The 15,443-nt window shown below is 35.3% G+C and overlaps 2 protein-coding genes across 4 annotated transcripts; both read left to right on the forward strand.

The window, feature by feature from the left end:
• Window positions 1–161: 161 nt before the first annotated feature.
• Window positions 162–5,604, forward strand: lrrc3cb (leucine rich repeat containing 3Cb). Of its 3 annotated transcripts, none has more exons than XM_067381803.1 (3): window positions 162–273; window positions 667–706; window positions 829–5,604. In XM_067381803.1, the coding sequence occupies exon 3, from the start codon at window positions 852–854 to the stop codon at window positions 1,662–1,664; it is 813 nt and encodes a 270-aa protein (XP_067237904.1). In that variant the 5' UTR covers window positions 162–273; window positions 667–706; window positions 829–851; the 3' UTR covers window positions 1,665–5,604. The 3 variants fall into 3 exon arrangements, with proteins under 3 accessions (XP_067237904.1, XP_067237903.1, XP_067237902.1); XM_067381802.1 differs by lacking the exon at window positions 162–273 and adding an exon at window positions 288–415; XM_067381801.1 differs by lacking the exon at window positions 162–273 and adding an exon at window positions 288–415 and having other exon boundaries at window positions 667–5,604.
• A 6,863-nt stretch (window positions 5,605–12,467) lies between these two features.
• Window positions 12,468–14,166, forward strand: si:dkey-30j10.5 (uncharacterized). Its single transcript, XM_067373609.1, has 2 exons — window positions 12,468–12,492; window positions 13,047–14,166. Exon 2 carries the CDS (start codon window positions 13,100–13,102, stop codon window positions 13,982–13,984), a length of 885 nt encoding a protein of 294 aa, XP_067229710.1. The 5' UTR covers window positions 12,468–12,492; window positions 13,047–13,099; the 3' UTR covers window positions 13,985–14,166.
• The last annotated feature ends 1,277 nt before the right edge of the window (window positions 14,167–15,443 follow it).

The following is a 15,443-nucleotide window of genomic DNA, read 5'->3' on the forward strand; positions in this document are numbered from 1 at the left end:
ATGATCTTATTAAGCTATATTAGTTTAAAATTAATTCCATAATATTATTAATAAATAACTATAATTACCCGTTCACACAGCGCCATCTGTTGTTTATCTTGAGTTATGTGTGAGAAAAGGTTCAACACCACACCAGAACTGAGAGGCTTCTCTGCGGTCAAGTTGGTCTCCACGACAGGAATGAACTCGTTCCCGTTTAATTTGTGAATAATGACGACTTTGGGATCATCACAGGCGTTGTTTTGGTGATGAAGAGACGTTCACATTCCGACGGTAGGAGGATATTAGTCAATAATTAGTCAGATAGGCACATTATCAATGGAAAGTTAGAAGAAATAAGCTTAACACGGTAAATACAACGTGTTAGTGCGCTAAAGACCACAACACAAAGGCGAGTTCTTATCTTTCCTGTCAGGTAAATTAATAGCCTTTACCTTTTTGTCTCATTTGCCAAGCTTATCCAAACCATCTTTTATTGAATCTCGGGATTGTTACAGGTACACATTAACTGACTTGAGGAGCATTAGTCATATTAGTGAACATTCATGAACTGTATGTCAGAAAATGATATACTGAAACTTAAAACAAAGTAAATAATATGTGTAAATTATATCTGTATTAACTGTTTTCTGGCATTATTTCCTGCTCGTTCCTCTACATCTGAAGAATACAGTTTGTGTCGTAACAAACCAGCAGTTTCTTTATGGTAATTAACCTAACAAGTGCCCATTTATCCTCAAAATAACTCCACATTCAGCAAGCGTAAAGATAGCAGGGTGTCAGTTGTAATGACTTGTTGTTTTCTTCCTGTTTCTTGTTTGTTTTGAGCTGGTGTGCTCTTCTTTCTCCTGATGTTCGGGACTGTCAGTATGCCTATCGGCTGTCATGCTGTGGCCAGCTGCCTCTCTCTCACTTTCACCCTCCTCCTCCATGTCATGGATGTGTGTCTGCCCCACCAAGCAGAAAACGGATGCCCAGAGAGCTGTTTCTGCTCGGAGAGTGTCGACGGCGGGCTGGTGGTCCGTTGTAGTGACATGCACTTGATTGCAGTGCCACGTGACCTTCCAAACACTACACAGCATCTATATCTAGACAACAACCTGCTGCTTAGCATACCATCTGATGCCTTTATAGGGCTCCCACTACTGTTCAAATTAGATCTTTCCCACAACAGGTTGGTCCACCTGGAGCCTGGAGCGTTTCAAGACCTTGCAGACTCGTTGAGCAGCCTGGATCTTTCTTCTAACCAGCTTGAGACTCTGGACCCCAAGGCGTTTGGTGAACTCAGAGCCCAGACTAACCTCTCTCATAACCCCTGGCTGTGTGACTGTCGTCTGCAGCTGGCTATGCCACAGCTGCTTTTGAATCCCTCCTCCCTCACTGAGGTGGTGTGCAACACCTCTGAACCTGAAGAGCTGCAGGCTCAGGGTATGCCCTTCATCCTGGTAGCGACTGATCTTGACTTCTGCGCAGCACTCCGGAGGACCACTGACGTGGCTATGCTGATAACGATGTTTGGCTGGTTTACAATGGTTATATCCTATTTAGTTTACTATGTAAGGCACAACCAAGATGATGCAATTCGCCACCTCGAGTATCTCAAGTCTCTGCCTAACCGGCAGGGCAGATCTGAGGAGTCGCTGACACTTAACACCAGGTTGTAACACAATTATGAATAACAGTTTTTAAGAAATTGCATATCACAGGTTTTTCTTTTTTGTTGTGTTTATTGATGTTTCTGTATAAGAGTTAAAAAAAAACATTCCTTAAAAGTAGACCCCAGCTAATAGCATTACAATATAGAGAGAAAACAGTTAAATGACTGCAACAAAATAATAATAATTGGGATAGAAAAAGGTATTTAGAAAGTGAAGGGAGATAAGATTTTAACACTGACTAATGAATATGCTCAATAATATACAATCTTGGACTTTTTAGTTGACTGTAATTTGCTATTTGACACTATGTACATTACATAAAAAAAATTGGGGGTCAGTAAGATTTTTTTTTTTGAAAGAAATTAATACTTATATTCAGTAAGGATTCATTAAATTAATCAAAAGTGACAGTAAAGACTTTTATGATGTCACAAAAGATTTCTATTTAAAATAAATGCTGGTCTTTTGAACTTAAAGGTGCAAAATTCAGCACACTGGCGTGTTTCTACAGTAGCCCTAAATGGACAAATTGCTCTACAGAGCGCATTTAAATGACTATAGATATTCTCTGTAGTCTCAGACGATGACATCTTTGTCCTGTGTTGGCCACCATAGCTTCTCTATATTGCAATTTGCAACATCACCACTAGATACCACTAGATACTATAGATATTATTTAATATTCATCAAAGAAATATACTCAGAATAGTCTCAAGGTTTCCACCAAAAAGCAGAACTGCTTTCAACATTGATAATAATAATAATAATTCTGGCTGACAAAATAACGCATTAATTTCGATTAATTAATTAATCTGAGAAAAAAAACGCATAAAAAAAAATAACGCAGATGAATCCATTCCGTATTGACCTTTGAACCCGCGACTGTAAAATGAAGGAGGGAGATGACTGCTGCGCTGACGGGCAGAACGAGCAGAGCTCCTCCCTCGTGCGCTCGAGCTCTCTTTGTCTTCAGAGTAAGCACCGTCTTTGCACTCTCTCTCTACCTCGAACATAATAATCTAAATCTGACACAATGCTAAAAGTTCGTAAGGCTGAATCCATGTTTCACGAGGCGCATTCGGAGAATATTTTTCCTGAATAACCGCTGGGAGTGAATAGTGCTCAAAAAAACGTCACCTCATTTTCTCTGACAGGCGCCCTGCACGTGCAGCTGACATAAACCACACTTTCAGTAAACAAAAAGAAAATCCTATCCAGTGGTGAAGTGTTTTCTGTGTTGACAAATCTTTTGCGATGTCCTAATAACAGTCGCGATTCGCACGTAACGCGTCAACGTCCGCTAATGTCCGATTCGCGACCTAATGACTCATTTGAACAGATTCATTTAAATGAATCATGACAACAACTGATCTGTCCACACGGTCTACAATGAATCATTTACTCGAACAACTCTGAAATGAGAACATAAGTGTGCTTACCCCATTTAGCAAGTGTGGTTAGTAAAATTAGCATTAATAATCCAGAATATTTTCAGGTTATTTAAATGACAATGTGTAGTAAATTAGGCCTACCTATAAAACAAAGCAAGTTGTTGTTAGCTAGGTGCATTCAATTGTATATGGTAGAAAATTATATTATTAGTTAATATAACTTCTAAATGCTAGTTTTTAATACTTCTCAGGTTTAGCAAAAAAAAAAAACATCTTCTCTTACAAAGCTATAAAATCACTTTTTTTTTTTTTTTTTTGCAAAGAGGGCAAGAAAGAATTACTATGAGACGGGTACTTTATTGTCAGTATCGGGCTCGCAGATCACGTGGGTATGGGCAATTTTTACTGTTTGTGTGGGTAACCATGTCTGTCACCACCGAAGACCATTTATGACCCAGGAAAAACCATTGATTCATTTGAATTGAAATATTTAATATTTTCACAGCAAAAATATGCAATTAATTTAGATTAATTAATCACAGAGTAGTCTATGTAATTGATTAGATTAAAATTTTTAATCGATTGACAGCCCTAATAATACAAATTTTGAGCATAAAATCAGCATATTAGACTGATTTCTGAAGGATCATATGACACTGAAGACTGGAGTAGCCTAATGATGCTTATTGTTATAATATTATTTCACAATATTTATGTTTTTGCTGTGTTTTTTATCAAGTAAGTGCAGGATTGGTGAGCATAAGAGACTTAATTAAAAATCTTACTGACCCAAAACTTTTGAACAATAGTGCAAATCACTCTTTTAAATGTTATCATATTTGAAAGATGTTAAGAATTAAGTGTAATAATTTGTGTGTGTGTCTGTTTCAATTACAGTTACTAAGTGATTTTCATCATTTATAGAAATATCCATTAAAAACAACCAAGAGCTTGATATATTGAGACTTAACCATTTCTTTGGGACACAGGACCAATTGAAAATATGTTGCAGCCCAGATCAAAAGCTTTTTATTATTATTATTAAAATAGGGTTCTTGAGGTTAAAGACTGTGCCGGGACACACGTTGTACATAAAGTAGATTAGATATGAGCCCATTGTGGGTTTTTGTGAGACTCCAGTAAGCCTATAAGATTATGCAGCACTGTATATCTATCACAATACAAATACCACTGATTTGTGCTTAGGGTGCTAAATTATGCAGACAACAGGCAACTATGACTTGTATTATTACTCATATAAGATGTCTACTTTTAAGAAGTAGCAAGAGTTGGATTCAGATTACACCTAATAACTACATATTTGCACTCAAAATGAACTCTCTTACACAGACAGAGGAGCTTGAGCTCTTCAGATGTGCAGCACTGTCATCTTTTGTTACTGTTGTTCAGGCCTGATAGGCATGATGGACCAGCACCTGCTCCCCACCAGTGGCATCTGCTACTAATATTAATGTTTGATTGTGTTTATCAGGGTCTTCATGATTTTTTTGGCCCAGATGTTTAATCCAGGGGGGAAGAATCTGTGTTTTACTGAGTCTTTCTGAACGGTTTCATAGGTCTGCTTTATCGATCAGATGCTTTAGTGATTCACACAATTCTATTGTCAATTATTATAAGAGCTATAGGTAACACAATTATGTGTTATGAATTCATATGATTCAACTGCTGTATCAATTTGTTTTAAAGGTTTTATAATGTTTCATAATGCTCTTTGAGGTCCACAGACAGATTTTTAGAAGTAATAGGCTATTTTCTATCCTGTTTTTGACCCTCTCTTTGAAACACTCAGTTTTGAGAGGTGTGCCACAGAAGTAAACAGCCACTGCTGTGATTAATTTTAGTGTCCTCGCCCTTACACGTGTGGAAAAAATCTGATGCTGAAAAATGGCAACCGGTGAGTATCCCGAATCAGAAGAAAAACTTAACACCAAGGATGCTCCAGTCTAATTAATCATCTTTTATTTATAGTTATTCCTTATCTATTTGTGAAGTAGTATTGTATTATATGATATTAGTCTTGAAACAAAGATGCTACAGAAAGATGTTTATCTCGTTACATATTTGAAACATTTTCTAACTGATACATTTATATACATTCATGCATATTACTTAGGCCTATGCTTTATAAGTCTTGTTTGTGGCAGATAAATTCGAGTTACCACAGTTGACAGGATAACTTGCAGTGTTTTGTATAAATGAAGTATGATTGAATAACCATTGTTTTTCGCATTGTCTTATATTCATCTTTAATAATTTTCAGTAAAGTAAATGTAAAGTTACTTTCAGTAAAGTGAATACATATCAAATGATCACATGGAAGTGTTACTGACACTTGTGTTGCTACATTACTGTCGTTTCCAATATAGTCGTCAGAAAAGATTTTCCCCTATTTCTTGTTTCTTTTTGCCATTCTAGTGACTCTTGGGAGTTTGGTTTCAATAAATGCTGTTTTTGGACTAACAAGGGAGTTTTGAGTTCTGAAACTTACAGGATATTATGTGTGTCAAAAGGTCAAGGAAAATGTGATTTCTCAGTTCATGACCCCTTTAAATTGTTTTTAGGAAGTGAAATCTTTATATTGATTAACCTATTAGCCACTAATTCCTAATTATTTTGAAACCAGCTGTGCTCTGCATAAGTTTTGGTGGTTTGTGGCAGATCAGATGCTCTTTTTGACCATTTATTGCTCATGACATTGTGACAGTGTGGCTATAATAGCTTGTTTTTAAATTTTTCATCTGACTGTGTTTCTACAGAGGCAAAAGATGTCCTAGAAACGCTGACTGACTGAATGCACCACAAGAATGTGCACAGTCTCAAGCATTAATGATTAAAAGTCTATTTTTTACACTTATACATGCTCAATAAAAGAATCAAGCACTGATAAGACATCTACGACTACAATAGAATAAAACGGGTTGATTACAACAAATAAATCAAAATGAAGATGTTTAATAGAAAATGTAGTAGATATATATATAAAAAAAGTCAAACGTTTGCATAGGCAAAAAACATTTTTGTGCACTCAAAATAACCTCTTGCCAACACAGGACCTGGCACAATTACAACACCATATAAACAAAAAAATATCAAAAGGCATTAAAAATAGATGACTGCAGATCCATAACTGAAAAAAAATTACATATTATTTTATGATAGTGGCATGAATGGAGTATCATTTCTCCATCCGTTCATAAAATATATGTAAATAAATATATAAAATAAATACATAGGTATATATTTCTAGCAATCTCTGTAAATGAGGTTATTTTGTTGACTGATAATTCTGAAGCAAAAGGGCTCACTGAGAAAGAAGAGTTCTATTCAGAAGAGACTTCTAAGAAGAGTACTGATATAATACACAAAATTGTATTAGAGGTATATGAGGTGTCCAGTCTTACGAATTTCTGTTCATATTGTATTGTTTTGTATAACTGTCTTGTAAAGTGGAGTGACTTGGTGGGACAGTCTGTGTGTGTTCATCCTGTGACAGACTAGCCCCCTGTTCAGCATCTCGGTGATACACTCTTAAAAGTAAAATTTTTTTTATTGGCATCGATGGTTCAATGAAGAATCTTTAACAGAACCTTTCCATTGCACAAAAGGTTCTTTATAGTGGAAAAGAGTTCTTTAGATTAATAAAATGTTTTTCACACTAAGAAAAAAATGGTTCTTTTTAGAACTGTTCACCGAAAGGTTCTTTTTAGGGAATCAGAAAAATGGCTCTCCAATGCATCACTGCAAAAACCCCTTTCTTTTTTAAGAGTGTATTTCAAAATATGTGGATGTTTTTTAGATCGAAAAACTGAAGTGAAAATAAAACTGATAATGTTTTTTAACATCTGAAACTTGCTGTGCTCAGCATAAATTGTCAAAAATTTCCCAGGTGAAAAAAAAAAGTACACTTCAATAATGTACTTAAAGTGCTCTATTTTCGTGCACTAATTTTGTACTTAAAATACCAAAAAATCTTTAGTACTTCTTAAGAAAATCTCAAGAACATCTAAGTGTACTCAACTGTGCTATTTTGAGACACCATGAAATATGAACTATAATGTGCTTTTAATATACTATCTGTATTTAAAAAATGTATTTAGATGCTACTTGTTGTACACTATGGGTTCAAATGTACTAAAAGTGGTAACTAAATACATTTTTTAAATACAGATATTAAAAGCACATTTTAGTCAGGGGCGTAAATTTCATCGGACAGTAGGGGGGGACAATAAACATAAAATTTCTCAAGAGCAATTTTTGAATGGGACACAAATAATACAGCCACAATTTTACTTATAAAGGATATATGCAGGGGTTAAATTGAGCCGGGGCCGTCCGGGGCTGAGCCCCGGCACATATGCTTATCAGGGCTCGACATTAACGCTTAATTTTTTGAAGGGGCAAGAGAAAGAGAGCTTTATTTGTCCTGATTAAAACATCAATAATAAAAATAGTTAGGGAATCACCAAAACGCAAGCATGATTCTATTAAATTTAGTGTAAGTGGCGATTGATAATGGATAATATAAATATTTAATAATAAATATTTTATTAATGAATGATTCAGCGTTTTGAACGAATCGGTTGAGTCAAAGATTCAGTAATAGCCTATTCCAAAACACCTGCCTCATTCTTGAATGAATCAGCCATTTGAACAAATCGTTTGAATGAATGACTAGGACAGTCACTTGCCGCCACCTACTGCCAGTTCAGTTTCATGTTTAAATTTTCCCAACATTTCTTATTTGTATATTCAAAAATATTTAAAGAATATCATAACATTATTTAATGCAGTTGTAATTTTTCAGTGTAAATTATTTAATTTGATTCATAACAGTCCTGCTTTATTTTTCTTATTGAATTTATTGATCAAATGTAAAAAAAAAATAAAAATAAAAATGAAATAAGATTAGGGGAAAAAATGCCCTTGGGGTAAATATCACAAATATGCAGATATAAATATGCAAAAGCTGATGGAACACTGTTGAGAATATAGCTTCAGAATAAATTATATTTATACCAAAAAAAAATCCTATTTTTTCCAGACAACTTTTTTGGTCGGAGAGGTGACCAATTTACTTGTCCAAAGGACAATACCCTGTATTTTGTATTGATATGCTCTCCTTTAGGCCTACAGAAAGATTTTGTTATCAGATGTAGCTTTGCACACTGCCAACATCTAGAATGATTTTGATCTGCATTTTAGTGTTCATAGCAGAGGGCTCTGTCGACTTATTTTTAGTTTGTCAATTGATAAGATTTTGTAGGCTTTGCATACTCATGTGCACTCCTCGAAAGCCTGAACCACAGAGGGGGGACAGCACTCAGATAGGAGGGGTCATGTCCCCCCCGTCCCCCCTGCGATTTACGCCCCTGATTTTAGTTCATATTCATGCTGTCTCAAAATAGCACAGTTGAGTACACTTAGATGTTCTTGAGATTTTCTTAAGAAGTACTAAAGAAGATTTTTTTTGTATATTAAGTACAAAATTGGAGCAATGTACTTTTTTTTTCACCTGGGATGTGGTAGATGCCAATTTTAACATTTTTTTGCTAATGGCTTTATTTCAAAACTGATTAATGGCTTGTTATTTTTTCTTTTTCTATGTGTCATCTGACAAAAGTTGTAAAACAAAAGGTATTTCTCACTGAAAAAACCCTGTAAACATGAAATGAGATAAATTAGTTCTACAGTTCTGTTTAACCTGTTCATCTGTTTTAGCAATCAAATGTACAGTAAGGGCTATTTGTTTGTTCAAACATGATATATTGAGACTTTATAATGACTTTTTTAGGACACAAGTGAAAATATTGTACTTTGCAGTCATATTTGGACAACAACAAAAAAGGGGCTCCTATGAATGTTTCTTTCAAAATGGTACAGACATGTTCTTCTTAGATTAGATATTTTAGCTTCACTGATCAGATGTGTAAATGATTCACACAAATGTATTATAAATAGGAGCCAGTATTATGCGTTTTGCTTTCCTATGATTGATTATTTTGTCTTTTAGGAAGTGAAATTATTTGAGACGATAAACTGAACGTTTTTTTTATATATATATCTGAAACCTGCTGTGCTTAGCATACAATAATTTTCTGTGGTGTTTGGTAGATCAGAAGACAGTTTGCTGTATTGCTCAGGATTTTCCACAAAACTGATGCTGTGTCATCTGTCTACTGTCATGGGGGTTGCAGGAAGGCAGACACAGACGATAATATATCCAAAATACTGGTTTTAATGATAAATCCAACAGGCAGAAGATCAGGCACAATACACACATAGTACTTGGACGGTGAACAGACAGGGAATGGATGTGTAAGGGACCAACTTATAAGGCAAACATGTGAGGATAATGAATGGAACACAGCTGATACGAATGAACTAATAATGACGGTAACGAGTAGTGGGAAACTGAACAAAGGAACATGTGACAAATAAAAACAAACTGAAAGTCCATGAAAACTGAAAGTCCATACAAACAGAAACTAAAAGAAAAAAGAAGAAATGTAAATGAGACTTTATGTTCATGCAATGGAGGCCAGCTATAGTAAAGAGCTGTACATGTAAACCCAACTCACTGATTCTGATTAGTTGTAAAATATCTAGAAAACACACTGGAATATTTATTTATTTTATACTATAAAATATTTATACATAAAGGTTTGCTCAATTTTCTGGCCTATACTCTAACCCCACTTCCTAAATCTCTTTAAAAGTGACATTTTTAATACAAAAAGTGTTTTAGTGCTATACTTCTTAACCATTAAATGCATACCTCGGGTCTTTAGTGACCCGGGACGTCATTCACTGCCCTCCTCCTCATTCATTTTTTAAAGTTAGACATCAACCTTCTTGGTATTCCTCAATCAATCCATTATAAAAAAATATAACAAGAAAAAAATAATAAAATTATAAAAGAATGCCTATTTTTGTATTCATTTTTTGTAAAAATTGTATAGGGTCGCAAACGACCAAAGGTGTGTATGAGTGTAAGTATATTTTTTCTGCACAACAATAATTGAATCTTAGATGACAGAATAAGTGCAATTCACCTTTATTCCACAAGGTGGCAATGTCTGAAACAATGCTGAAGTGACGACTCATTCAGACAGAAAACGAAATAATAAGAAAAACGTGAAATGGCTCAGCAATTTACTGCAGAGCAAGTAGCCTACTGAACGCAATCAAATATGACTGTAACTGGATGGATCTGGTGAAGCTGTTAGCGATCGAAATATTGATTTTGAAGATGTTGAAAATTATATAGTTTTGAGAGTATGTTTGAGATCGTGAATGGGCTCATATTCGTGACCTCGAACATAAAACTAGCCTATTATTTGCTGAATGTACTGGGAAATGAGCTGACGAGGACAGTGATGATGGCATAAAACATCTGCTCAAACGGAGCCCTTTCAAGCTCCAAAACGTAACAAAATATGATTTATTTTATTCTTCTGTAATTGTTACTCTAATATCAAAGGAGTTTTATATTATCATGACAGGTAGAGATCCTTCCATGTTATATATAGATCCGGGTCGATAAAGACCCGACTATGTAAGAATGATTGGCGAAACAGTCATGCATTTAGGGTTAAAATGTATAATCTTTCACTTTTACTCTTGAATGTGTTAATGTATTAGTAAAAAACAAACAATCCTAATTAAGACAATGTCAAAGTCAATATTAAAACATTAAAGTCCCCCTGTGGTGAAAGTCAAGTTTGGTGTTTTTAATATGTTTTAAGACAAACCATGTGCAAATTCATAAGTCAATAACATTGCTGAATATTTTCCCTTTAAAACTGCAGTGGAAAAAAGACGGTTTGAAATCGCTGGTGTCTATGACGTCACAAACTACCTTGTAACCAGTCATTAGCATATCATTATGCTAATGCTTGAGACTCCGCTGAAGCTATGATATGATAATATGATGTATATTTAGTGATTGAAATGGACCGGTATGCGGTGGTACACAGTACCGCACTTCTCTATTTTTACCTTTAGTGTACCGGCAGTTTTCCTTGCGTACCAGCACTTCTGACATGTTGCATGTACGGAAGCCCTCCCTTCTTCAGGAACGCGTTTTAAACTAAGCATCGGGAATACCAGCACTTTTATTTTTCCACTTCAAGCAGTGTGTATATTAAGATGTTATGATGAACAATATGCCTTTCTACACTGACGTTCTGAGTCAAGTGTTTGTAAGGATTGTGACCGTTAGAAGGCTGTCTGACTCTGACATGGTGAATGTGAACATGGTTTGTGTAACATTAGCAACACATTATTAGCAGCTGTTTGATAATGTAGTCAAGTAAAAGGCTAATCATATTAATTAACGTTACATGTCCGACGTTGTAAAGAGCAATACCATTGTGCAGTGTTTACCTCAGTAAGTTGACCGAGTGGATCTCTGAGCTGGTGCGAGCGAGTGGAGGCGGAGCTAATTAGCATATTCATAGATCTAAATGAAGCAAGGGTGTAGAGTTACATTCAAGATATTTTAAGGCATGACGTTTTTTTTTTTTGTTTTTTTTTTTCTCAGGAAAAAAACATTTAAATATGTCATTTTGGTTATCAAAAATTTGTTTTAAGGGATACAATTATTGACTACAGGGGGACTTTTAAAAAAGTTTTAACAATCAAACTATTATAATCTAGACCAGGTCAAGTTAAACATTTAATTATCAAAAAAATAAATAAGTAAGAACTTTCCCGTGTTCCCATTCTTTTCTTAAATGGCAAAAAATGCACACAAAAAAGGATTGCACAGTTTAAGGATGAATGAAGCAAAAATCATCAAATGTGAGATAAAACCACAGCATTAATGAAAAATTACAAAAAACAAACAAACAAAAAAACAAAAAAAACACAACAAATGACAAAATACTATATGGCCTTTTTTGTGCCATTTTACATAACTGTGGTCTTTTATGTCACAGTGAGTTTTTGGTGATTTCAGCCCATTCTTTTCTTGGAAAAAAAGTTGTTAAAAATCATATGACTTCTTAAAGTTAGTATAACCTTGTGTTAGTCATGTTCTTCAGAATCACATGCAAATTTCTGATCAAGGCTGAATGACTGTTGAACTGTTTTGATTTTGCAAATTGGATTAATGGTCATACTGTGTCCCTGTTTCTTACTTTTCAGCAACAGGACTTGTAGGTTATTTTGTTAACCTTTTTATGTTTAGCATTAGATTATTCAACCTTATTTCTCAACCACTGAAACAAGAGCATGACATTTTTTCAACCACATTTTAATGGTGATGGTCAGTCATGCGCCAGCTGGGTTGAGAAATAAGTTGGTTAATGATGATTAATCAAGGCGGTGAAGGAGGAGCTGGTTATAGGATATATAAATAAGAGTTTTCATAAGTCAAAAACTGTCTTCTGCAATACGACAGACAGGTCCTGCATTTAGTGGTAGGGTGGTAATGTATTGATCTGAATTTAATCAACATTGACTTGAATAATGACGCTCTTGCCTTCTGCAAAGCTGCTTTTTAGCTGAATTTAATTTGTTTCGCAGTTGACGAACTTGGCAAAATTGACTTTGTTATAGAACTGAGTTGAATTAAACTGAGCTAAAAAAACAAAACTATTGCCTAAACACTAACTCTGTTACTTTGCTGTTTATTAATCTGAGGCTGAGGTGCTTAATACTAAATAAATGTGCAATCAAATATTTTTATTACAACAAAAATTTTACATTTAGTATTTTCCTACCTTGAGTTACACTTTTAAGCAACTATATATATAATAATGTAAATTTTAAAGCAAAAATATATGCGTAAACAGTAAATATTACTACTTCTGAATGCTTGTAACATTCTAAATAAATATAACAAAGAAATGTTTGAGTCTCAGAAATATTATGCATGTCAGACTTTATTAATTAAGTCATAAATACAGAATTTATATAATTTTCTTATCGCATAACAAAGCAATACATTATTAAAGTATCTTTTCTCTTTCAGGTGAAGAAAGTTACCCTACTTCCTCAGTGCCCAAAACTTCTGAAGAAACTAAAATGGCAAATGGTCCAATAACAAAGCTCAGTGTCTCCACCACTAAGGACGATGAGGAAATACTTGGAGCTCAAGGTTATCAGCTCCTCAATGCTGACCTCAATGAAGGTACTGGTAAAAACCGGGTCTTCCTTTGGTACAAGAGAGAGTGTGGCATGAGACCGGTGACCAGGATCCAGTTTTCATTCTCAAGTGAAATGAAAGCTGGTCTGGTTAATGCTGGGTATGAGCTGGTCAACAAGGATCTGAATGCAGGAGTTGGTGGAGATCACATCTTTCTGTGGTACTTCTACGGCAACACCGAATTTGACATTCCTATTGTAAACATCGAGGTAAGCAAAGATGGCAAAGAAGAGCCTGCTCTTCTGCAAGATGGCTGGGAGAGATTGGGCTGTGATCTGAACCGTGGTGCGGGAGGAAACTATATCTACCTGTGGGTGAAGAGAGAGAAGCCGAGCTACATCAGTGAGATCACGGCAACTGTTGACTTCAATTCTGACAAGCAAAAGTTTGATCTTGGCTTCACTCGTGTGGATGAAAACACCAATCGTGGTGCTGGTGGAAACAGTATCTACCTTTGGTATCGGCGCACAACTGATAAAAGCAAAGCTCTCACTGCTCTTAATGTATCCACCGACTTCCAGGACAACGTAAGGCTTCAGAATGAAGACTTCAAAAAGGTTGGTGTTAATCTGAATGGCGGAACCACTGGAAACGATGTCTACGCGTGGTACCTGAACAAAGGATGTGAATCGCAGATCAAAGTCATGGTTCTACTGATCAACCCTAACGCCTGGCCGGTGTATCAGAAAGCTGGTGTCAACTTCGTTGACAAAAATCTCAACGAGGGCAACAAAGGCCAGGCAATGTACATAGCATACCAATAGTGCTGTAGCTTAAATAATCAAATTGGTGCCACTATATGGCAACTATAAGCAATTATTGAAAATCATAAAACATGACTTAAAAGCATATTGTCATTGAGGCTTTTGTAATACACTCAACCACACACACTTCAACTGGCTTTTGTGATTTTGTTATAATGCATTATGAAATAAAGGCTTTTTTAACCACAACAAATGTTTGGTGGTTTTTATGTTTGTCTTTAGAACATACAATGTCTAGCAATATACATTGTTCGATCAAAATATGCGCATATTTCAGGGTCATAATGCTCAAGGAAAAAAAGGTGAATCTTCTCTTCTATTAATATATTAGCTGCTTTTGTTGTTTACTATAAGACCAAGTGCTTAGATACTAATTATATTCCTAATTCATATATGGTTACAGATGAAGTGCAAATGTAAAAGGTACATTTTTTTTTCTTTCTGATGCCCATTAGTCACTTGACCCTACCTTGTGCCATACTGACTGTAAGTGTACTGTGAGCCACTTTGGATATAAAATATCTACAAAGAAAAAATATACTCATATAACTCACATAATTTGTCAGGTCATTGCCTGTTATGTCCACTAAGTGGAGTAATCACTTTACTTTTGAGTTCATGTCTCCATGATAAGAACAAAACATGCAAGTCAGTCCTGTCAATCTAAAAAGAGTCAGAAAGTTACAAAGAGCAGCACAGGTATATATATATATATATATATATATAGTATGATATGCTATTATAAAACATTTTATAATAGTCACACACACATTGTGTTTTCATGTTTTGTAGGGACATTCCATAGATTCCCTACATCTAAACCATCACAGAAAATTTTCAGCATTTTTAGATTTTCAAAAACATCACTTAGTTTGATTTATGAGCTGTTTTCCTCATGGGGACCAAAAAACGTCCCCAGAAAGACAAGAATTTTGGATATTGCCATCTTCGTGGGGACATTTTGTCTCCGTAATGTAGGGTACATACCTGAACCACACAGAAATAAAACGTAATTCAGTCCTGGTCACCCATATTCTGCTGCTGGCATTTTCTATTTTAATCGCAACATGCTCTCTTTTTCTCGTCCCCAAGAGAAATATACACCTTTTGTTGAAGTCTCTGTACCCTTATGTAACAGGCTCATGACCTGGTTTTTTAAAGCATCTTCTGTGCAGCTGCTGCTGTTGGGGAGTTGTTCAAAGTGGAATTTCCTGCCATTTTGCAGTGTTTTCTCAGTATGTCTGAGATCAGATTGGCAGCTGTCCTGCTGTGCTCGGGACAGATAAGAAAAGTCTTCAGACAGCAATCAGCTGCAGGTTATAGCACAAAACAATGGTGAAATCACCACAGTAATGTGAAGCAGTGATACTGTCTATAGTGTCTTATGTGGGGCTGCTGAGGCAAATAAGGGCAAGTACTGTATGTATTTCTTTCATAGAATCTTATCAAGCAAACTAAA

Source organism: Chanodichthys erythropterus, chromosome 3 (assembly GCF_024489055.1).
Source record: "Chanodichthys erythropterus isolate Z2021 chromosome 3, ASM2448905v1, whole genome shotgun sequence".
NCBI lineage: Eukaryota > Metazoa > Chordata > Actinopteri > Cypriniformes > Xenocyprididae > Chanodichthys > Chanodichthys erythropterus.